Source organism: Bufo bufo, chromosome 4, assembly GCF_905171765.1.
Source record: "Bufo bufo chromosome 4, aBufBuf1.1, whole genome shotgun sequence".
NCBI lineage: Eukaryota > Metazoa > Chordata > Amphibia > Anura > Bufonidae > Bufo > Bufo bufo.
In genome coordinates, this window is record NC_053392.1 from 250944736 (window position 1) to 250969719 (window position 24984).

General features: G+C 42.9%; 1 protein-coding gene across 2 annotated transcripts in view; it reads right to left on the reverse strand.

Annotated features, from left to right (window-relative positions):
- The window catches only part of CAPN10 (calpain 10), a 60983-nt gene that overhangs the window by 25205 nt on the left and 10794 nt on the right, over positions 1-24984 (reverse strand). For both annotated transcript variants that reach the window (XM_040428477.1, XM_040428478.1), the window contains exons 5-7: positions 16576-16717; positions 7884-8050; positions 3761-4023 (exon numbers count right to left, since the gene is read on the reverse strand). In XM_040428477.1, coding sequence (XP_040284411.1) covers positions 3761-4023; positions 7884-8050; positions 16576-16717 — 572 coding nt within the window. The remainder of the gene's footprint in view (positions 1-3760; positions 4024-7883; positions 8051-16575; positions 16718-24984) is intronic.

The window sequence follows — 24984 nt, forward strand, 5'->3', positions numbered from 1 at the left end:
TTAGGGGTGTGGTCCTGGTCAAGACAATCTCCTGAAATCCAAACTGAATGTCAGAATGGGAAAGAAAGGTGATTTAAGCAATTTTGAGCGTGGCATGGTCGTTGGTGCCAGACGGGCCGGTCTGAATATTTCACAATCTGCTCAGTTACTGGGATTTTCACGCACAACCATTTCTAGGGTTTACAAAGAATGGTGTGAAAAGGGAAAAACATCCAGTATGCGGCAGTCCTGTGGGCAAAAATGCCTTGTGGATGCTAGAGGTCAGGAGAATGGGCCAACTGATTCAAGCTGATAGAAGAGCAACGTTGACTGAAATAACCACTCGTTACAACCGAGGTATGCAGCAAAGCATTTGTGAAGCCACAACACGCACAACCTTGAGGCGGATGGGCTACAACAGCAGAAGACCCCACCGGGTACCACTCATCTCCACTACAAATAGGAAAAAGAGGCTACAATTTGCACGAGCTAACCAAAATTGGACTGTTGAAGACTGGAAAAATGTTGCCTGGTCTGATGAGTCTCGATTTCTGTTGAGACATTCAAATGGTAGAGTCCGAATTTGGCGTAAACAGAATGAGTACATGTATCCATCCACTGATTGCTACTTCCAGCAGGATAATGCACCATGTCACAAAGCTCGAATCATTTCAAATTGGTTTCTTGAACATGACAATGAGTTCACTGTACTAAAATGGGTTGAGATCTGGAGACTGTGGGGGCCAATAGCGCATCTTTGGGATGTGGTGGAAAGGGAGCTTCGTGCTCTGGATGTGCATCCCTCAAATCTCCATCAACTGCAAGATGCTATCCTATCAATATGGGCCAACATTTCTAAAGAATGCTATCAGCACCTTGTTGAATCAATGCCACGTAGAATTAAGGCAGTTATGAAGGCAAAAGGGGGTCCAACACCGTATTAGTATGGTGTTCCTAATAATTCTTTAGGTGAGTGTGTGTATAATATATTATATACAGTACAGACCAAAAGTTTGGACACACCTTCTCATTCAAAGAGTTTTCTTTATTTTTATGACTATGAAGGCATCAAAACTATAAATTAACACATGTGGAATTATATACATAACAAACAAGTGTGAAACAACTGAAAATATGTCATATTCTAGGTTCTTCAAAGTAGCCACCTTTTGCTTTGATTACTGCTTTGCACACTCTTGGCATTCTCTTGATGAGCTTCAAGAGGTAGTCCCCTGAAATGGTCTTCACTTCACAGGTGTGCCCTGTCAGGTTTAATAAGTGGGATTTCTTGCCTTATAAATGGGGTTGGGACCATCACTTGCGTTGAGGAGAAGTCAGGTGGATACACAGCTGATAGTCCTACTGAATAGACTGTTAGAATTTGTATTATGGCAAGAAAAAAGCAGCTAACAGTAGTTTTGATGCCTTCATAGTCATGAAAATAAAGAAAACTCTTTGAATGAGAAGGTGTGTCCAAACTTTTGGTCTGTACTATATATATATATATATTATATATATATATATATATATATATATATATATATATTATATATTGTATAGTACATCCGGATTGGAGCATATGAGTAAGTCGTATAGTTTGTCCCTACAAACTATACGACTTTAACTCATATGCTCCAATCCGGATGTACTATACACTATATACAGTCCCTGACAAAAGTCTTGTCGCTTCTCTATTTTGTAGAAACTCCTGCTATTAACCTGACATCAATTGGTGTTAGAAATAGCTCATATGAAAAGCTAAAGCCCTCCCAAATGATGTTTAATGCACTGAAATAAATTAGTTTCACTGAAAAAAGATTTATCATTTAATCAAGACAGAAAGGTCAAATTTTGGCAAAACAAAAGTTTTGTCACCTATACAGAAATTGAGTAATATCCAAAAATATGTCAGCAAATTAAGTAGTGGTGCTGTGAGATCCAAATTTAATATCTTGTATGACTTCCATGAGCTTGAAGGACAGCATCCATGCGGTTTGGCAAGGAATCATACAATTTATTAATGAAGTCATCAGGAATAGCAAAGAAAACAGTTTTGCATGCCTCCAAGAGTTCATCAATATTCTTTGGTTTCGTCTTCCATGCTTCCTCTTTCATCCTACACCACATATGCTCAATGATGTTCATGTCTGGTGACTGGGCTGGCCAATCCCGGAGCATCTTGATCTTCTTCGCCTTAAGGAACTTTGAGATGGAAGTATGCAATGGAGCACCATCCTGCTGCAGAATTTGGCCTTTATGGTTGGGAATTTAAGCGGTAGCTAAGATTTCTTGGTATTTTAGACTATTGATGTTGCCTTCCACCCTGCAGATCCCTCGCACACCCCCATACTGGATGTAACCCCTGACCATGATTTTGCATCAACAAAACTTCACTGTTTTCTGGGTAAATCTCGGCTCCATGCGGGTTCCAGTAGGTCTCCTGCAATATTTGTGGCGACTGTGGTGTAATTCAACAGAAGATTCATCTGAAAAATCCACCTTCTGCCACTTTTCCAGCGTCCATCCTTTTAGCAGGCTGTGGCGCTTGGCAAATGCCACACGTTTTTTCAATTGTCTTTTGTTTAGTGCTGGCTTATGGGCACCGATTCGACCATGGAGGCCATTTCGAGACAGAATCCGACAAACTGTTCTGGTTGACACAGGGACTTCAGGTGACCAGGTCTCGTGGAGCTCTGCTGCAGTGGAAAATGGGCTGGCCTTGGATTTTCGAGCCAACAAAACGGTCCTCTCGAGCAGTTGTCTTGCGGGGTCGGCCTGACCTGGCCTTGTCCAAAACGTCTCCAGTCTCTTCTAATTTTTTTTTATCCTCTGAACTTGACGCTGAGACACATTGAAGGTGTCTGCCACATCAGCAGTGGATCTGGTCTTCAGCCTCTTGATAATCAACACTTTAGTCTCCGGGTGAATCTTAGGTATGTTTGCAGAGATCTAGTTGCAGTTGATGTGAAGGTCTAGTGTACTGGGGTTCTTTTTATACACACCTGAGACCTAATTGATCCATTATTAGTCACAGGTGAAGCTCATATGACAAGGCGACAACACATGTCTTGGCAAAAGTGACTCAATGGGCTTTACCAAGCTGTGAATATTAGAATACTTTTTGTCAGTTTCGTTTTGCACTGTAACATTACAAAAGCTGTTTGGATTAAAATGACCCATTTCTTGTAACAAAATCTTGATTAGAAATATATTTTAGCGGCACTTCAGGTCAATTTGTACACAAGCGACAAGACTTTTGTCAGGGACTGTATATGATATGATATAATACCTCTACTAATTAAAAAGCATCAATTGATTCTGGTGTGCCACAAATTTTCTTCTTATACAGCAGGCACCTGCAGGGGATTGTGCAGGCGCAGCACCTCAGTGAGTCATCACTGTGACATACTCATATGGCACCGAGCACTAACTTAAAGCAAGAAGTTGTGGCTAATTCTAAGAAAGCACACAATGGGCCAGATATACTAATCCTGCCCATCTAATATGTAGGCAGCATAAACAGACTAGAGAGTATGAAAATGCACCAAATTTACCATAGTGGTTCACACCATATGATACATTTGGTAAATCTTTTGATTATTTTTGTCTTAGCTTACACAACCTATTGGGAGGATGTATTTGAAATATTTAGTGATTTTTCTTTGATTATACATACATGGCATTTTGCACTGCAATAACCATTAGTGCTAATTAATAATACATTACATATCTGTTCATGCATCAAAAACTACGTTACTTGTGATGCTCCAATTTACTGTACCTTCCAGATATGCAGTCCCACAGCAATTGGAGCTGTACTGTTTGAGAGTTCCCCGTGTAACTGTCTGTAGCTTTGCAGGTTGTTGGAGGCTCCTGTATCAACCCTTGGCCTCTGCATAATGGTTATATACAACTCACTTTGCTCCCGTACACGTAACCAGTACTTTGGGTTATCAGGAAAGCTGGTGTTGTTGCGTGATCCACCTGCATTTTGGCCCTTAATCCAAGAACCATAAATCAGTTGTGTATGAGATAGAAGGGAACCTATGTAAAGAAAGGCAAGAAGAAATGTACGTTTTGTGATCCCTACAGTACTAAAGAAATTTGACACAAGAACACAAAATGAACGTACACCCGTGCACATACAGTGGCGAACTGTCAGAAGTGGAGTTACACAAAATCCCTCACCTATCGGTAAATTTAGCAGGGCAGCTGTGATTTTGTAACTTTGTGTGAACAAAGTCATATGGTCTGACTGCAGAGTTCTATGGTCTGACTGCATTCAGTCACAACTAGAGGGGGCCTATTGCCCCCATTGACTCAAAGTGATTGTCTCTTCTCAGACATTGGTGGAAGAGCTCTAGGATATGCCACTGTCAGACAAATCTGATATGGAGGGGGGGTCTGATCGGAGGTCTGATGCGTGTTATAAAGTTAAATATATGTGTCACGTACCGGAGGCCCAAGGCAGACCTCCGGGACGACATGCGAACAGGACACAGGTAAAACAGACAAAGGACCCACAGAGAACTTTATTACAAGTGTAATAAAGGACATGACAGTAGGCAGGTGGGCAATAGTGGTAGAACGACCACAGAACCAAGTGCACTGGCAGACCAGAGGCAAAACCCAGAGAGCGGAGAGACAATGAGCCCCGTTCTTCACAGAGCCCCTGGTGGTGGGGATGAACTGAGCTGAGGGCTCACTGGTCGCACCTCCAGGAAGGTCCCAGTACACTTGTCCCCTACCTGCAGAGAACCACACAGGTGCAAGCACCAGCAGAAACTACAGCAACAGAATAGGAACCCATACTAACACCGGACATGGAACAAACAAGACGAAGGGGAACCAGCACAGAAGCAGATGCCTGGACCCCAAGCGGAATGGAAGCATGGCGGTCTCAGGCAGAGCTGCACACAGACTACAGATGCACACAGACTAGAGATTCCCCCTCCGGGGAAACCAGGGACCCTCTCACGAAGGCAGGAGGTACACAGGAAAGGAACAAAAGCAGAAAGGCACAACAGGCAGACATGAACAGACAAGGAACAAAAGCAGTTAGCAATGCCAGGCTATGAGATGCAGTTGCGCACTGCTGGGCGAAAAAGGAACGGACAAGGATAACAACATACAGGGCAGGTACAGAGCAGGAAAAGTTAACCCCATCAGAGCAGGAGTACAGAACCACAAAACACACAGGCTGCAGTGCAGGACATTGCCCCTGGCAACCAGCATACACGGAAAACACCGCAGCCAGTACGCCAGAGCACAAAGAACCCGAGAACACTGACAGAGAAATATCAAGGAGAGAGCAAGCATACACAGGCAGCAGTTCACATAAGACACCACAGCCAGCACGCAGCCCCAAGCAACCAGCCTGCACAGGAGGCTGCCTGTACACCAGAGGGCATGCAGCCAGCCTACACAGACACAACTGTCACAGTGAACCGCACTGTGACAATATGTTTGTTTTTTTGCACTGTTCACATTACATGCAATTTCTATGTGTTTTTGCAATTTTTGATCACTGACATTTACTTATTGAGGAGTGCATATTTTAGTGCCAAGTTATTATGAGAAACTTTTTTTCACTTGAGTATTTAGTCATAAGATTATGTACATTTATCAGCACATATTGCACTTTACGGATGGAGAGATTTTCACATATTTGTTAATAGCCTTTTGCATGTTGTGAATATTGGATAGGGTTAGATATTAATTGGGTAATATAGCATGGTTTGAAATATATATTTTTAATTTATGCCTATTTTAATAAACGGATTTGGTTTTATTGGGTTATTAGTGCTGTTGTACAGTAGTGCACATGACAGTTGCTAAGACTCCAGGATCTTCAGCTCTGCTGTCATTGTGGTCCAGTACATGACTGATGTCACTTATCCAGATGAGCTGCCTCAGGCACAGGCTTAGATGCCAGGGGGAAGGCCGTTGAGACTGCCTATACACCGATGGCCTATGACCCAGTTTAGAATCATATACATAAGATTCCTATTATGGCTTCTGATTGGGAGATGGCCCTTCATAACACCCATGTAAGCCATATGGTTAGCACCTCCTAACAAAGATACACGAAATGCACATCAGGGGCACCAGAAAGTCTATTGGAAACTGAGCAAAATGGTCAGAATCAGCATGCTGTCATACAAATATATGGTTAAGTGGATAGCGGGCAAGGACTATAATTCCACGGTGGTCTGACTGTGTGAAGGTATACAGGTATTAGCCTCAGTAGTAATGATATTTATTATATTTATACTATATCCCATGTAACTGATAATGCTGTGCAGGAAGGCGAAAAGAGCCGTCATTGATGGAAGGTATGTGTCACCGAGATTCCTGGCCTCGGTGAGGTAAAAGCAAGTAGTTTTAAGTGTCAGCGGCAGCTAGTGCTGACTAACACTGTTTTGTTGTTAGTATGGCTGTAAAGCCAATCTGGGCCGTCTCTTACTGGGATAGCCAAAGTGCTGGCTGGCTGGGTGGGTGGCTTCTCCCCACGCTCCAGGCCGGGTCTTTTTTGGCCTATATAAAACCCAGCCAGCAGTCTCAGCTGGGTGTGGTTTATCCTCCATCTGACAGAGAAGCTGGGGAGTCTGTGTTTTGGGACCTGTAAATTTGTGCCGTGCTAAAGGGCTGAGATCCGCATGCCGGGAAACAGGCCCCTAAAGCCTGCTGTGGACTGTGGATAGAAAACTGCTAACCAAGTGAAGATTTTGTTCCATGGACATAGCATGGTGTGAAACACCAAGACTGAACGGTCATTTTGTTTTTCCTTATGTGTGAATAAACACCGAACTGTTTAAGTTACAGACTTTGTGATTGCCTCTATACTGCGTCCGCTAGCCTGTCTACCAAAACCCCACAGCTGCCACAATAATTGTTATGGATGCGGGATGAATGATGCCAGCAGCCTATAGTCTATATTGGATATGTTTCGTAGCTCGAGGTTTTTAATTTTAACAGCTTTATTATTACCAGAGTGTTTATCCCCTTCCTTCCCAGGCCAATTTTTTTGTTTTAGCAATGGGCCTATATAACTGCAAATAACTACCATGTTTTCTGCTTTGTAAGGGTACGTTCACACTAGCGTTTTTCTTTTCCGGCATTGAGTTCCGTCACAGGGGCTCTATATCGGAAAAGAACTGATCAGGCATATCCCCATGCATTCTGAATGGAGAGTAATCCGTTCAGGATGCATCAGGATGTCTTCAGTTCAGTCATTTTGACTGATCAGGCAAAAGATAAAACCGTAGCATGCTACTGTTTTATCTCCGGCGAAAAAAAACTGAAGACTTGCCTGAATTCAAAATACCGGAATGCCGGATCCGTCCTTCCGGTCTGACCTTTAAAAATGAGAAAAAAAAATTAATACCGGATCCGTTTTGCCTGATGACAACGGAAAAACGGATCCGGTATTGCAATGCATTTTTCTGACTGATCAGGCATTTTTCAGGTAATGGAACTGCCTGCCGGAATCAAGCAACGCAAGTGTGAATGCACCCTAATAGTCCATGGGTGAAATGCCACTGCTACAGCCTAGATTTAACTGATATGTCAGGAGCTTTTCGCGGTGTATACACTTCATGGAAACCAGTGTGAAAAGACCCTTTGTTCATGTATTTGTTCAAAGCACATAGGATTATAGTTAAACATAAAATATTACCCAAATTCTAAATCAAAAATATCTGGCCAATTCAATGTTCGAATTCCATGTCATCCCTCATGCAAGCTCAGTAGGTTGTGTGTGTGTGCACCCTTCCCAGAAGAGAACGTGTGTTATTATCTACACTATTCACATTAGTGAAAAAGTCTGATCTATGCATGTGCATATAATGTATCTTCCAGTAGCCATACACAATGTGTAATCTGCACAATTTACCTGCACTCACCAGTCCAGATACTTTGAATTTGATCTTTCTCAATGATAGGAAACGCCACTGTAACCTCATTAAATTCTCGGAGAAATTCTTCCTTTTCCACCCAAAATTCTCCATCCTGAAGTTGAGCTAAAAATCGAGAACTTTCTGTCTCGTCCATCAAAGCCCAATTGTCACCACTAAAGTAGGGGATAAAAAGGGAAAAGGATGCAAATACATATACACTATATGGACAATGGTACTGGGACACACCTCTTAAAAATCGCTGAATTCAGGAGTTTTATTCAGTCCCATCGCTATTGGTGTATAAAATCAAGCCTTTACAAATTTGTGAAAAAAGGGGTCATTCTAAAATTCTAAAGATCTCCCTGAATTGCAGCGTGGTACTGTAATAGGATGCCCGCGCTGTAACAAGTCAGTTCATGAAATTTCTTGGCGAGTGTTATTAATTGTAAACGGGAAGCATTTAGGAATCATACCAACTTTAAAACCACATAAAGTTACAGAGCAGGGTTGCCATGTGCAGAGGTGCATATTGAATAAAGTTGCTAACTCTCTGCTGACTCAATAACTGCAGAGTTCCATTCTTCCTCCGGCATTAACATCAGCACAGTTACTGTGTACTTGGAGCTTCATGATACGTGCCACAGTGGCACCAAAGCAGCAGTACTCCCAAAAGTCCCACCAATAGCAATTCTATCCTATAGTGCCCCTACAGTGCCCCCAATAGTAATATCCACCAGAAATAATAATACCTCCATAGTGGTAATTCTGTTCCTAAAGTCACCCAGCAGGAATAAAGCCCAACATAAAATCCTCAGTAGTAATAATTCCCCCTATAGTGTCCCCAGTAGTAGTAGTAAATCCCACCATCATACCCCCACAGTAATAATTTACCATAGTGCTCTAGTAGTAATAAATCCCACCACAGTGCTTCCCAGTAGTAATAAAGCCCAACATAGTGCCTCCAGTAGTATTAAAGGCCATGTACACCTATGGAGGCAATTTTGTTTAGGATTGCATTTCACTCATTTTTGGCTACAAATCATATTTGCAATTGGCCTCTATTAAAAATTTTGAGCCATTCTGTCACAAAAATTACTTTTTTTTAGCTGTGCAACTGGTACTTTCACCTTCTGCTGGTCATCCAGTAACCCTTATCTCCAAATTACTAAGAGGTCATAAACACTTATGTAAGCCACATTCTTATCAGTAAGATAAGGATTGAGCTTTGATGAGTGTTTATAATGTCAGAGAGCAGAGATAAGAAATCTGTCTGCTCCCCAGATGACTGAAAAGAAAAAATCCACTGGCTGCCGATACAGCATCTCAGCTCTGTACACAAAAAAAAGGATTTAAATAAATGATTTTTATCTAAAAATAAGTACAATGCAATAATAAAAAATAATTGTCCCCAAAGATGTATATAGCCTTTAAAGCCCCCATAGTGTGCCACAGTAATAAATATGCCCCTTATAGTATACCCCAGAAGTAATAATGCCTGCCTATAGTGTCCCTAGTAGAACTAATGCCCCCATGGTGTCACCAGCAGTAATAATTCTCCCATAATGTGTCCTAGTATAAAAATGTCCCGTTATAGTGTTGCCATTGGTACTCATGTCCCTATAATGCCCCCCAGTAATAATAATGAGCCCCAAATAATGACCGCGCCCTCTTATAGTGGATAATAGTAAGCTGCCAAAGGCAAATAAACACAAATATTCACTTCACTCTGGTTCCATGCTGCTATCTGTGATATGGTGCTGGAAACAGGCCTTTTCTGGCCTGCAACCTGAACGGTCTCAGATGGACAGAATGATGATGATATCATCGTGCCCGAACTCTCATAGGCTTCTGGCCTAGTGGCTCCCATGCCTCACAGCTGAGTGTGGAGAGGCCTAAGCAACCAGCAATTGAAGACTTCTGGATGCTAGGGTAGTCCTGCTGTGAGACTCAGTGAGGCACGGGAGCCACTAGGCCGGAAGCCTATGAGAGTTCGGGCACGATGATGACATCATCATTCTGTCTATCTGAGACAGTTCAGGTTGCAGGCCAGAAAAGGCCTGTTTCCAGCACCATATCACAAACAGCAGCATGGAACCAGAGTGAAGTGAATATTTGTGTTTGTTATTTGCCTTTGGCACCTTACTATTGTCCACTATAAGAGGGGGCGGTCATTATTTGGGGCTCATTAGTATTACTGGGGGGTATTATAGGGACATGAGTACATGGCCTTACTCTTGAAAAACTGTGGGTGAACTGAAAACATTTTCTGTAGAGTAACTACTTCACACTTCTCTATCTGGTAGTCTGATGGATGAGTATGGGTTTGGCGAATTCAAGGAGAACATTACCCTCCGGACTGCATTGTGCCATCTGTTAAGTTTAAAAAAATAAACAAAAGCCTAACAGGCTAAATACCAAACTTGACCCAGATACTTATAACTCAATAAGACGCAACTTTTAATAATATCTGTTAAAAACTCCAAAGTGAGCTAAACAAACAGTTATTTAAAGTAAACTGTTCCCTGTGATTAACGACTAGCGTGTTTGTCTTATTTCTATTGGCAGGAATGTGCACCTTCCCTGCTATAGTCACACACTTGCTCCTATCACTACACTGACTGCCAGTTGATTCACTGGCTCTAAAATAGAGCTGAATCTGCCTCTTAATGATGTTCCTTTCCTAATGTCTAGACTAAAAATCACAGGTAACAGAAAACTAAAATCTAGAAACTCCCCCCCCCCCCCCCCCCCGACATGTTTCACCAGCTAAACTGGCTTCATCAGGGGTGTTGGGCAGCAATGAATAAAGGATGCCACAAACATGGTATATCTAAAACCTCTATTGCATGATTGGCACATGAATAAACCAATAACCTGGAAGAGTGTCATCATTATCATTATCCAGTCTCATAACATCATGGCCAGCCTCCATTACTCCGATCAACCTATCGCGGTGTTTGTGGGGAGTGGCCATATGACATAATGCGCATCCTCCTGATGCGCAAGAACTTCAACACCAGCAGTCAATGCCGGACTCTACTGAGGATGCGCAAGAACTTAGAAATATTCAATCAAATACTACAAAACGCGCATGTCCTCCGCCACTAATGGATGCGCTTGGACAGACATATGAATAAAGGATGCCACAAATGAGGTGTGTATATATAAAACCTCTATTATGTCATATGGCCACCTCCCCACAAACACCTATCGCTGTGTTTGTGGGGAGTGGCGTATGACATAATGCGCATCATCCTGATGCGCAAGAACTTCAACACCAGCAGTCAGTGCCTGACTCTACTGAGGATGCGCAAGAACTTAAATATTCAATTAAATACTACAAAACGCGTATGTCCTGCGCCACTAATGGATGCGCTTGGACATAGACATAAGTATCAGGAGAAAGTGCAGAAAAGAGGAAGATATTGAAATAATAGAGATGTCTAGCCCAAAAAAGGAGGAAAAAGGGCAAAAATAAAAGAATGAACTTTCCCGTCTACACTTACATTTTAGAAATTAACCCATTTATAGTGTATTCATAACTCCAATTGTTAAACCTAAAACCATGAAAGCATCATTTCTTACAGTGACATCACCATTGCTCACATATATGTATATATGAATGAATAGAAGGTTTGCTTGAAGACATCAGCATCTACAAAAAGGGAGAATAGGTGAAACCTTCATTTAGTCCTTTTGGACTCACTGTCCAATCTGTAAATCCACTTGGTTTCTTCTTGTAGTAGGATTTTGTCAAAATTTCCTTTTCTAGCCCCAAGTGATTTCTTGCATATGCCCCAAAACTTGAGACATTTCGGGTCACCATCATGATATTGTCTAACATGTCTTGAAATTACCGTATCTGCTTTAGTATTAACACTGCTAATATGCTGGCAGATTCGACGTCTAAACTCTTGGCTTGTTTTTCCCACATAGATCTTTTGACAGGGACACTGAGCGATATAGATTATACCTATAGTCTGACAGTTGATAAACTCTTTAATATGATATGATTTATTATCAACTGGATTTGTGAATACTTTAGTTTTTTTGAGAAATGGACAAAAAGACCACCTGCCACATGGATGTGTACCCACCACCTTAGATGTAAGCCACATTGAAGGGGGTTGTGGGCTGAAAAAAAACGATGAACCAGAATAGCTTTGAGATTTTTACCTCTATGATGTGTAATACTAGGACGTGTAGTTATTACGTCTTGCAGGTCATTATCGGCCTGTAGAATATGCCAATATTTGTTCAAAATTCGGTACACTTTTGGATTTTGAATATCATAGGTACCAATACATCTAATAACTTTAGGAGTGGAAAACTGAGTTTTATTACATGGCAAATCTGACCGATTTGTCCCTTTTGCCCAAGCAAATGCCTTATGTAGCACTTTTTTTTAGGGTATCCTCTTTCCCTGAATCTATGAAACAAGGTATTACTGTCTTTGATGAAACTAGAGAGTCTTGAGTGCAGTTTCTACGGGCTCTAATATATTGACCGGTGGGAATACCCTTTTTAAGGTGATACAGGGTGGTGACTCAGCCAATGCAGTAAATTGTTGGTAGAAGTTGGTTTACGATGCACTTCTGTCAGGATACGACTACCAGAGTCCACAGAGATCCTTACGTCTAGAAAGGTCAACGTATGATCATCTATTTCAGAGGTAAATTTCATACCCATGTCATTTTGATTAAGAAGCGTAACAAAGTCACTAAAGTTCCGTCGTGCCATCCCACAAAAATCAATACCTCATCTATATACCCACCCCAAAATAAAATGTGACTCGTGAATGCTTGAAATTGTTCTGTGAATACAATTGTGTTCTCCCACCACCCCAAAAGTAAATTAGCATAATTTGGTGCACATTTACTTCCCATTGCAGTGCCATTTAATTGCAAATAATAGTGACCATTGAATAAGAAATAATTGTGAGTTAATAAAAACTGTAAAAGTGTCAAAACAAATTTATTGTGTGCGTGAAGTTGTGTCCCCTTTGTCAATGGAAATGAAGACGTGGCAGAAATTCCTAAATCGTGTCTAATGTTAGTGTATAGCGCTTTAATATCTAAGCTGGCCAATTTTGTTTTTGCTGTGACCTGGATCTCTTGGAGTCTGGTGACCACATCCTTAGGGTCTTTAATAAAAGATGACAAACTAGGGGCAAAAGGGGAAATCTACATATTGGCCAGAAACAATCGGTCTGCCAGGGATCGGTTGTCTTTGTTTATGCACCTTTGGAATTGCGTATAATGTTGCAATCGTAGGGTGCGTATTGAAAAGATACTTGAACTCATCTTTAGAGATGAGATTGTCATCTCTGGCCTTGTTAAGTATTTCTTTAAGCTCAATCAGGAACCCTTCTGTGGGGTTATTATCTAGCTTTTTATCGGTATGGGTCTCATTCAGCAAATCCATCACCATATCTTGGTACATTGATCTATACATTAGGACAATATTGCCGCCCTTGTCTTATGGTTTGATAATCAATTCCTTATTCTTTGCTAACTCATGTAGTGCTTTCACCTCTTCCATAACTAACTTATTGATAGAGGATCTGTTACTTCTTTTGATGGATTTAAGATCCCTTGTCACCAATTGGACAAAGGTTTCTATATTACCAAACTGTGAAAAAGGAGGAGTGACTTTAGATCTGGGTTTTAGAGAGGACAAAGGAGGCTCTACACTATCAGTCTCTACTATATTGTCAGTATCTAGAGATTCCAATATAGCAAGAGCTGTCTTTTCTTGTTGTTGTAAATAATTATGATCTCTTTGCTGTTTGAGTTTTATGCAAAGCAAGTTTGTGGGCGAATACATTTAGGTCATTCACCCATGTAAAAACACAAAAAATCCGGTGTAGGTGTGAATGACAAACCTTTGCTGAAAACAATTATTGAAAAATAATTCCCTATGTATGTTGCAGTATTTGTTGGATTATGAGAAGGGTGCCTTTGCAAAAATCACTTCCCAACGTCGAATCTGCCAGCATATTAGCAGTGTTAATACTAAAGCAGATACGGTAATTTCAAGACATGTTAGACTATATCATGATGGTGACCCAAAATGTCTCAAGTTTTGGGGCATATGCAAGAAATCACTTGGGGCTAGAAAAGGAAAATTTTGACAAAATCCTACTACAAGAAGAAACAAAGTGGATTTACAGATTGGACAGTTTGAGTCCAAAAGGACTAAATGAAGGTTTCACCTATTCTCCCTTTTTGTAGACGCTGATGTCTTCATGCAAACCTTCTATTCATTCATATATATGAGCAATGGTGATGTCATTGTAAGAAATGATGCATTCATAGTTTTAGGTTTAACAATTGGAGTTAAGAATACACTATAAATGGGTTAATTTCTAAGATGTAAGTGTAGACAGGAAAGTTCATTCTTTTATTTTTGCCCTTTTTCCTCCTTTTTTGGGCTAGACATCTCTATTAGTTCAATATCTTCCTCTTTTCTGCACTTTCTCCTGATACTTATGTCTATGTCCAAGCGCATCCATTAGTGGCGCAGGACATACGCGTTTTGTAGTATTTAATTGAATATTTAAGTTCTTGCGCATCCTCAGTAGAGTCAGGCACTGACTGCTAGTGTGGAAGTTCTTGCGCATCAGGATGATGCGCATTATGTCATACGCCACTCCCCACAAACACAGCGATAGGTGTTTGTGGGGAGGTGGCCGTATGACATAATAGAGGTTTTATATATACACACCTCATTTGTGGCATCCTTTATTCATTGCTGCCCAACACCCCTGATGAAGCCAGTTTAGCTGGTGAAACATGTCGGGAGGGTGGGGGGGGGGGGCCGTTTCTAGATTTTAGTTTTCTGTTACCCGTGATTTTGAGTCTAGACATTAGAAAAAGAACATAATTAAGAGGCAGATTCGGCTCTATATCAGAGCCAGTGAATCAACTGGCAGTCAGTGTAGTGATAGGAGCAAGTGTGTGACTATAGCAGGGAAGGTGCACATTCCTGCCAATAGAAATAAGACAAACACGCTAGTCATTAATCACAAGGAACAGTTTACTTTAAATACCTGTTTGTTTAGCTCACTTTGGAGTTTTTAACAGATATTATTAAACGTTACGTCTTATTGAGTTATAAGTTTTTGGGTCAAGTATGGTATTTAGCCTGTTAGGCTTTTGTTCATTTTGTTAAATATATCTATACCCAGATAGGGTCCTTTTGTTTGATTGTAACTGTTAAGTTTGGTGGAGGAGGGATAATACCACTGGGTTGTTTTTCAGGGTTGGCCTAGGCCCCTTAGTTCCGGTAAAGTGAAATCTTAATGTTTCAGTATATGTAAACATTTTGGACAATTGTATGTTTCCAACTTTATCGGATCGGTATTTGGAAGGCCCGTTTCTGTTCCAGCATGACTGTGCCCCAGTGCACAATGTGGTGTCCATAAAGGCATGGTTAGGAGAGTTTAATAGGGAAAGAACTTGACTGGCCCATACAGAACCATGACTTCAACCCTATTGAACACCTTTGGAATGAACTAAAATGGAAAATGTGAGCCAGGCCCTCTCGTCCACCATCAGTATCTGACCTCACAAATAATCTGGATGAATGAGCAAAAATTCAAAAACTCCAAAATCTTGTAGCAAGCCTATGGATTTAGAATGAGATGTCATAAAAGCTCCTGTAGATGTAAAGTGTAGGTGTCCCAATACTTTTGTCCATATAGTATCCAAATGCTACTTCTATTATATATTTTAAAAAGGCCTTCCTGTGACATGTCTGTTTTAGTAACCAATCGCATTCCTCATGCAATAACAACTTTGGAGCAGTTATTTGAATATGTTGAGCCATTCCTTTATTATTCCAGCGAGGAGCTGTAATGTAAAGAGTTGTCCGAGTAATATAAAAACTTGGGCAATTCCTCTAAACTGCCTAAAATAATAAATGTATATAAAAAAAAATTATTTTTACGTCCGTTTATACATTTGCTTGTTCTGACATTACATATAGGGACGTATACCTCTATTACCTTGCTCTTTATTCCTCTAAACTGCCTAAAATAATAAATGTATATTATTTTTTTCCTCTGCTACTTCCTGCGATGCGATCCAGTCATGACCACTGCTGTTTTTCTGCCCTCAGCAAAGACTTCCCATGCACAGTTGAGGCCAGCAATTGGCAGCAGCGGTGACTTGTGCATGAAATGCCACTGCTGCAGCCAAGAGTATGATATCTGCAGCGGGAGAACCAGAGCACAGCACTTAAAGAAACACAGAAGAAAACAGGTTAGTATCCATTCATTTGTAATTTTACAGAGGTTGTCCTTAGTTTTTATATAACTCGGACAAACCCATTAATTACTAGCATTTTGCAATGAAGGTCCATCTGCATGTTACCAGGTGGCAACGTGTCCCTGCACAGTCTGACATTATACAATCAGTGCTGCCAGTATCAGACTGCAGACATGCAGATGGACTTTTACTGCAGACTGCTGGCAAAAGTCATTCAACTTACACTAGTAATAAAGGAATAGTAACGTATAACGTACAGTCATAAGAAAAGATGATACACAATTGTTGGGGAAGGGGTTACTAAAACACGTCAGGAGAGAAAACATGTCCTTTTTAAAACACAATAGTCATCAGTGTACCCCAATAGCACAACTGTGACTATAGGTTTGGAATTTACAAAATAAATAAATACACTTTTAAACACAAACCTTTCACCCCAGGATCCTTTCCAGCAGCTTCTGCCCCAAGGATTGTGTACACGGAGCAACAGCAAGGACTGTCCATCCTTTGTAAATCCATGCTGTATATCTGTGATTGTGAAGGCATGAAACTGGGCCAAATCTCCAGTCCCTACATATAAATTAGATCAGATGAACAATGAGATGTTTAGTGTTTTAAAGGCTATGAACATCTTTGGGGACAGTTTTTTTAATAAAAAATTTTAAGCTAAAAATCATTTTTTTCAATAGGTCTAGAGCAGGGGTCTCCAAACCCCGGCCCGCGGGCCAGAACCGGCCCGCTTGTGCGTTCGATCCGGCCCGCCCGCAGCTGGCAGGTTGCAGGAACGAAAGCCGCACAACCGCCCATGCTGTCACGCTGTGCTTTTTGATTGGCTGCTGGGACCGCCGATGTCCCGGCAACCAGTGACGTCACAGGTGCGGCACCTCCCCTCTTCCCGCCCGCTGTTTGAAATAACAAATCCACGTGTGTAGCAGCGGGCGGGAGTCGGGACTCAGGAGTCCAAGAAGAAAAAAAAAAGAAGAGGAGCAGAAGCCGGCTACAGCGGAGGCAAGTGTTGCACAACGCTGATGGGGACACAATGGGGAACGCTGACATTGCTGTGCTGCGCTGATGGGGACACAAGCTGCTGAGGACACATACTGATGGGGATATTGCTGTGCTGCTGGGGACACTGCTGATGGGGACTTTGCTGTGCTGATGGGGACATTGCTGTTCTGATGGGGACACCGTTGATGAGGACACGGGTGTCCCCATCAATGGTGTCCCCATCAGCACAGCAATGTCCCCATCAGAGGTGTCCCCATCAGCGATGATGGGCACACTGCTGATGGGGACAATTCTGTTCTGATGGGGACATTGCTGGGGACACCGCTGTTTGGCACACTGCTGATGGGGACATGGGTGTCCACATCAATGGTGTCCCCATCAGGATAGCAATGTCCCCATCAGCGGTAACCCCATAATCGATGTCCCCATCAGCACAGCAATGTCCCCATCAGAGGTGTCCCCATCAGCGGTGACAGGGACATTGCTGTGCTGATGGGGATGTTGCGGTGGACACTGCTGATGGGGACATTGCTGTTCTGATGGGACATTGCTGGGGACACCGCTGATGGGGACATGGGTATCCCCATCAGCGGTGACCCATCATCGGTTTCCACATCAGCACAGCGGCGTCCCCATCAGCAATGATGGGGACGCTGCTAATGTGGAAACTGCTGATGTGAACATTGCTGTGCTGATGGGGACATTGCTGAGGACACCGCTGATTGGCACACTGCTGATGGGGACAAAGGTGTCCCCATCAATGGTGTCCCCATCAGTACAGCAATGTCCCCATCAGCGTCCCCATTCTGATGGGGACATTGCTGTTCTGATGGGGACACCACTGATAGGGACACGGGTGTCCCCATCAACCGCGTCCCCAAAGGCAGTGTCCCCATCAGTGGTGTCCCCATCAGCTGCTAATGGGGACTCCGCTGATGGGGACATTGCTGTTCTGATGGGGACATTAATGGGGACATTGCTGTGCTGATGCTGACATTGCTGTTCTGATGGGGACATTGCTGTGCTGATGGGGACACCGCTGATGGGGACATTGCTGTGCTGATGGGGACACCGCTGATGGGGACATTGCTGTGCTGATGGGGACAACGCTGATAGGGACACGGGTGTCCCCATCAATGGTGTCCCCATCAGTGGTGTCCCCATCAGCACAGCAATGTCCCCAACAGCAGCGTCCCCATCAGTGGTGTCCCCATCAGCACAGCAATGTCCCCAACAGCAGCGTCCCCATCAGTGGGTGTCCCCATGATGGGAATATTGTTTTTCTGATGGGAATATTGTTTTTTTGATGGGAATATTTTTTTTTTTATGGGAATATTGCTTTTCTGATGGGGACATTGCTGTTCTGATTTGGCCATTGCTGTTCTGATGGGGACACCGCTGATAGGGACACGGGTGTCCCCATCAATGGTGTCCCCATCAGCCGCGTCCCCAACAGCAGTGTCCCCATCAGTGGTGGCCCCTATCAGCTGCTAATGGGGACTCCGCTGATGGGGACATTGCTGTTCTGATGGGGACATCGTTGATGGGGACATTGCTGTGCTTAAGGGTGACACGGCTGATGGGGACATTGCTGTGCTGATGCTGACATTGCTGTGCTGATGCTGACATTGCTGTGCTGATGGGGACATTGCTGTGCTGATGCTGACATTGCTGTGCTGATGCTGACATTGCTGTGCTGATGCTGACATTGCTGTGCTGATGCTGACATTGCTGTGCTGATGCTGACATTGCTGTGCTGATGGGGACATTGCTGTGCTGATGGGGACATTGCTGTGCTGATGGGGACATTGCTGTGCTGATGGGGACATTGCTGTGCTGATGGGGACATTGCTGTGCTGATGGGGACATTGCTGTGCTGATGGGGACATTGCTGTGCTGATGGGGACATTGCTGTGCTGATGGGGACATTGCTGTGCTGATGGGGACATTGCTGTGCTGATGGGGACATTGCTGTGCTGATGGGGACATTGTTGTGCTGATGCTGACATTGCTGTGCTGATGCGGACATTGCTGTGCTGATGGGGACATTGCTGTGCTGATGGGGACATTGCTGTGCTGATGGGGACATTGCTGTGCTGATGGGGACATTGCTGTGCTGATGGGGACATTGCTGTGCTGATGGGGACATTGCTGTGCTGATGGGGACATTTTTGTGCTGATGGGGACACCGCTGATAGGGACACGGGTGTCTTTGCGTTGTTTTGCTAAAGTTTTTTCTCTTTTGTTCTCAGTCATATCATGCTGATTACAAAAACGATCCATGTAAAATATATACATTTAATTTAATACATAACTGATTTTTTTTTCCGGCCCCCGAATACTTGTAAAATCTTCAATGTGGCCCTCCTGTTGAAAAGTTTGGAGACCCCTGGTCTAGAGGAACAGATAAAGAACAAGAGCCCTAGAGAGGACGTTTTAGCTAGTCTTTCTACTATTAAAAAGGCGGTCGATTTTTTTAGCGGATGCATCTGCGGACGCTATTAGATTGTCCGCCTGCGCGGCAGGACTAGCTAACTCCGCTCGCAGGGCCTTATGGCTAAAAAATTTGAAGGGTGACCTACAGTCTAAGAAAAGACTATGTGCAGTGCCTTGTGAAGGAGAGTATCTATTCGGACCAGCTCTGGATGACCTGCTAGATAAGGCTGCTGACAAAGAAGAAAAAAAAGAAAATCCTACACAGGGCGCCTTTTTTTCCAGGGAAAGGTCCAACCGTTCCTGTCGGAGTAACAGAGAAAAGGAAAAGGAAGAAAAGTCTTACAAACCAAGATCCCGGAGAGAAGGAGCAAGAGGTTTTTTCTTCAACAAACAGACCAGAGGAGATAAGAAATCTGAACAGCAATGATGCCAGGGACCATGTAGGGGGAAGGTTAAAACACTTTCTGCCTGCATGGACTCAGATTTCCAGCAGCCCTTGGATTCTGGACACATTAAAAAAGGGATTAAAGCTGGAATTTTGTTTAAATCTTCCTTCAAGGTTCGTGGTTACAGAAGCAGCGCAAAAAGATAGGAGGGGCGATTAGGTCAGAAGTGCAGTCATTAATAGAAAAGAAGGTCCTAGGGGCAGTCCCAAAGCATCAAGAAGGAGAGGGGTTTTATTCCTCTCTATTTTTAGTAAAAAAGCCAGATGGTTCCTACAGAACCATAATCAATTTAAAAAAAACTGAACCACTTTATCTTAGAGAAAAACTTCAGAATGGAGACCATCAATTCAACTACAAACCGGATTCCAAAAAAGTTGGGACACTAAACAAATTGTGAATAAAAACTGAATGCAATGATGTGGAGATGGCAAATGTCAATATTTTATTTGTAATAGAACGTAGATGACAGATCAAATGTTTAATCCGAGTAAATGTATCATTTTAAAAGGAAAAATACGTTGATTCCAATTTTCACGGCGTCAACAAATCCCCAAAAAGTTGGGACAAGTAGCAATAAGAGGCTGGAAAAAGTAAATTTGAGCATAACGAAGAGCTGGAAGACCAATTAACAGTAATTAGGTCAATTGGCAACATGATTGGGTATAAAAAGAGCTTCTCAGAGTGGCAGTGTCTCTCAGAAGCCAAGATGGGTAGAGGATCACCAATTCCCACAATGTTGCGCAGAAAGATAGTGGAGCAATATCAGAAAGGTGTTACCCAGCGAAAAATTGCAAAGACTTTACATCTATCATCATCAACTGTGCATAACATCATCCGAAGATTCAGAGAATCTGGAACAATCTCTGTGCGTAAGGGTCAAGGCCGTAAAACTATACTGGATGCCCGTGATCTCCGGGCCCTTAGACACTGCACCACAAACAGGAATGCTACTGTAAGGGAAATCGCAGAATGGGCTCAGGAATACTTCCAGAAACCATAGTCAGTGAACACAATCCACCGTGCCATCCGCCGTTGCCAGCTGAAACTCTACAGTGCAAAGAAGAAGCCATTTCTAAGCAAGATCCACAAGCTCAGGCGTTTTCACTGGGCCAGGGATCATTTAAAATGGAGTGTGGCAAAATGGAAGACTGTTCTGTGGTCAGACAAGTCACGATTCAAAGTTCTTTTTGGAAATCTGGGATGCCATGTCATCCGGACCAAAGAGTACAAGGACAACCCAAGTTGTTATCAACGCTCAGTTCAAAAGCCTGCATCTCTGATGGTATGGGGTTGCATGAGTGCGTGTGGCATGGGCAGCTTGCATGTCTGGAAAGGCACCATCAATGCAGAAAAATATATTTTCAGGTTCTAGAACAACATATGCTCCCATCCAGACGTCATCTCTTTCAGGGAAGACCCTGCATTTTTCAACAAGATAATGCCAGACCACATTCTGCATCAATCACAACATCATGGCTGCGTAGGAGAAGGATCCGGGTACTGAAATGGCCAGTCTGCAGTCCAGATCTTTCACCTATAGAGAACATTTGGCGCATCATAAAGAGGAAGGTGCAACAAAGAAGGCCCAAGACGATTGAACAGTTAGAGGCCTGTATTAGACAAGAATGGGAGAGCATTCCTATTTCTAAACTTGAGAAAATTGTCTCCTCGGTCCCCAGACGTCTGTTGAGTGTTGTAAGAAGAAGGGGAGATGCCACACAGTGGTGAAAATGGCCTTGTCCCAACTTTTTGGGGATTTGTTAACACCATGAAATTCTGATTCAACATATTTTTCCCTTAAAATGGTACATTTTCTCAGTTTAAACTTTTGTTCCGTGATTTATGTTCTATTCTGAATAAAATATTAGAAGTTGGCACCTCCACATCATTGCATTCAGTTTTTATTCACGATTTGTATAGTGTCCCAACTTTTTTGGAATCCGGTTTGTATAAATCTACTCTTCCCAGGATGCTTCATGGCGGTTCTGGACTCCAAGGACGCCTATCTCCAAGTTTCGATCCATCAGGATTATCAGAAGTACCTGAGATTTGCAGTTTGCCTGTGATACAATTACCTTACACAATGGGTTAATGTAATCATCACAGGCAGGAAAATACACAGTTTTACAAAGTCTTCTGTCCTGGAGATAATTGGGAAGTAATCCAATTTTTCTCCAAGGACAGAGGCAGCAATTCAGGATACACAGACACAATACATCCCCACAATGCATCCGGGTTTCCTCCTCTCTGCCCTGGAGACAACCGAGGAGTAATTCAATTATCTCTCAGGACAAAGGGACATTGCCATTGTACACGTGGGGACAACAGGACAGAAATCACTATTCAAATATACAATGTCACAACTATTACAGTAAACACAAACATTTAACATATCCCCCGATAGCTCAGGTCTGAGTGCATTCAATTATTAGGTGAATGGCACTCAGACTACACGAATACAGTTCAATTGCCATGGAGCCAAATTCTTTCACATAGTCTTTGCAGGGGAAAATCAAGCGTTTTAATATGGGGCCATATTCTAAAGGAAGCAGGCGGGCAACCAGGCTTCTCCAATGCAATGTGGCGAGATTGGTCTCGTCACAACCGGTATACGACTGAAGATCCAAAATTTAATAGATTATCCCCGGATCACCTTGAGAAAAGGTATGTCGATCCTGGGGAACTTAACTTCCTGCATCCCAGCTGTCACTTGGGCACAATTCCATACAATAGAGCTGCAGTGGGAGATTCTGGAGACTTGGCAGAAGGGGAGTCTTCCTCTAGATATGAAATTCACAATATCTTCCCAGACCTTACTCAACCTAAGCTGGTGGTTGAAGACAGACAATTTAAATCAAGGTCTTCCTTGGCTAAAGAACGAGATTGTTTGTTTGACAACAGACTCAAGTCCATGGGGCTGAGGGGCCCACATTCAGAAGTTATATTTTCAGGGACGTTGGGAGGGAAGCTTGATAAAGGCTTCCTCCAACATAAAGGAGCTCATGGCGGTGAAAGAAGCGATTCAGGAAGCTTTTCTACTATGTGTAGGCAAGGATCTAAGAATTATGTCCGACAATACAACAGTTGTTTCCTACATAAACACGCGGGGGGACCAGGTGTCAGGACCTAATGCTAGTACTAAGTTACATCCTCCAGATGGTAGAGGGCAAATGCAGGTCTATTTCAGCAGTTCAAATCAGAGGGAAAGAAAATATCCAGGCAGACTTTGAGTCGCCATCAGATTTCCCAGGGGGAGTGGTGTCTGGACCACAAGATGTTCACCCAGATCTCGAAAAGCTGGGGTCTCCCATATATAGACCTGTTTGCCACGGCTCAGAACAAAAAGGTGAAGAGGTTTTTTTCCCTGTCTCCAGAGGGATCCCCCTGTGAGCTGGATGCTTTCCTCCACAGGTGGGATTTTCCTCTGGCCTATGCCTTCCCTCCGATTCCCCGAGTACTGAGGAAAATCAGGGAAGATCAGGCAAGGGTAATACTAAATCGCTCCATTTTGGCCAAAAAGGCCATGGTTTACATGGCTGAAAAAGTTATCGATTTCAGATCCTTGGGTGCTCCCGGCAACTCAGGATCTTCTTTTCAGGGTCTGATTTTCCATCTGCAAGTGGACAGCCTGACGGCGTGGAACTTGAGAGGCAATTGTTGAGGAGTAAGGGATTTTCTGTCAACTTAAACACCCTTTTAAGTAGCAGGAAAAAGATAACTGTCTATTTATGCCAGAACCTGGCAAAAGTTTTTGTCTTTCGCAGGTCTTCAGTTTAAAAACCTTCCAGGCTCTCCACCTTTAAATAAAAGGTGCTAGAGTTCCTTCAGAAGGGGCTAGAAATAGGTCTCTCTCCAAGCACTCTGAAAGTCCAGGTGTCTGCCCTCTCGGCCGTCTTTAACGAACACTTAGCGTAAAACCCTTTAAAGCGGTTTCCAGATCTTCCCTTAATGTTTCCCAGAGAATAGCCCCTTGGGACCTAAATCTGGTTCTGCAGGCCCTGACAGCCCCTCCCTTTGAGCCTATCCATCAGATTAATATAAAATTCCTTTCTCTAAAGCTATGTTTATTAGTGGCCTTAACTTCAGCACGTAGAGTCTCCGAAATCCAGACGATTTCCATAAATCCCCCGTACACAACTATCCTTCAGGACAGTCATTTTAAAATCTAACCTGGCTTTCTTACCTAAAGTAGCTACTAAAATCCATAGATCACAAGAAATTATTCTTCCTTCCTTTTATGATAATCTATCTTCAGAAAGGGAGGAAGTTTTCCATTGCCTGGATGTCAGAAGATATCTCATTCAGTACCTGAATGAGACTAGTGAGTGGAGGACATCTTCCTCGCCATTTGTTCTTAGTTTTTTCCATGAAAAAGGACATCAGGCCTCAAAGAAGACTCTGCCAAGATGGATCACGTCAGCTATTACTCTGGCATACTCTTCCTCGGGGAAGGAACCTTCTGAGGGTCTGCGTGCGCACTCCACAAGGGCTGTATCAATGTCATGGGCTGAAAGAACAGCGGTCTCTATCGAGGACATCTGTAAAGCATCAGTTTGGTCTTCTCCTTCTACCTTCTTTAACCACTACCGGTTACAATTGAACTCTCCTTCTGATTTATTCTTTTATTCTTTGGAGCTTATGTGCCATCTACTGTCATCCCACCCTAGTTTTCATTGTCTCTCTCTCTCTCGTGGTGCTGTCGTGGGTGAGGGGTAAAATGAAAATTACTTACGGGTAATTGGATTTTCCTGAACCCACGACAGCACCCTTATATCCCCCCCCCCTTCTTTCTTTATCCTGGGTGGTGGAGTGTTTTCACGGGTGTCGAAAAAAAAGGAGTAGAAAAGTAAACTAACGTATACGGCGGAGTTCCTCAAATCCGTGGGAATGTCATACTGAGGGCAGAGAGGAGTCTCCGCCTTTTTGTGCTGCAGGTTTCCCGTCTTT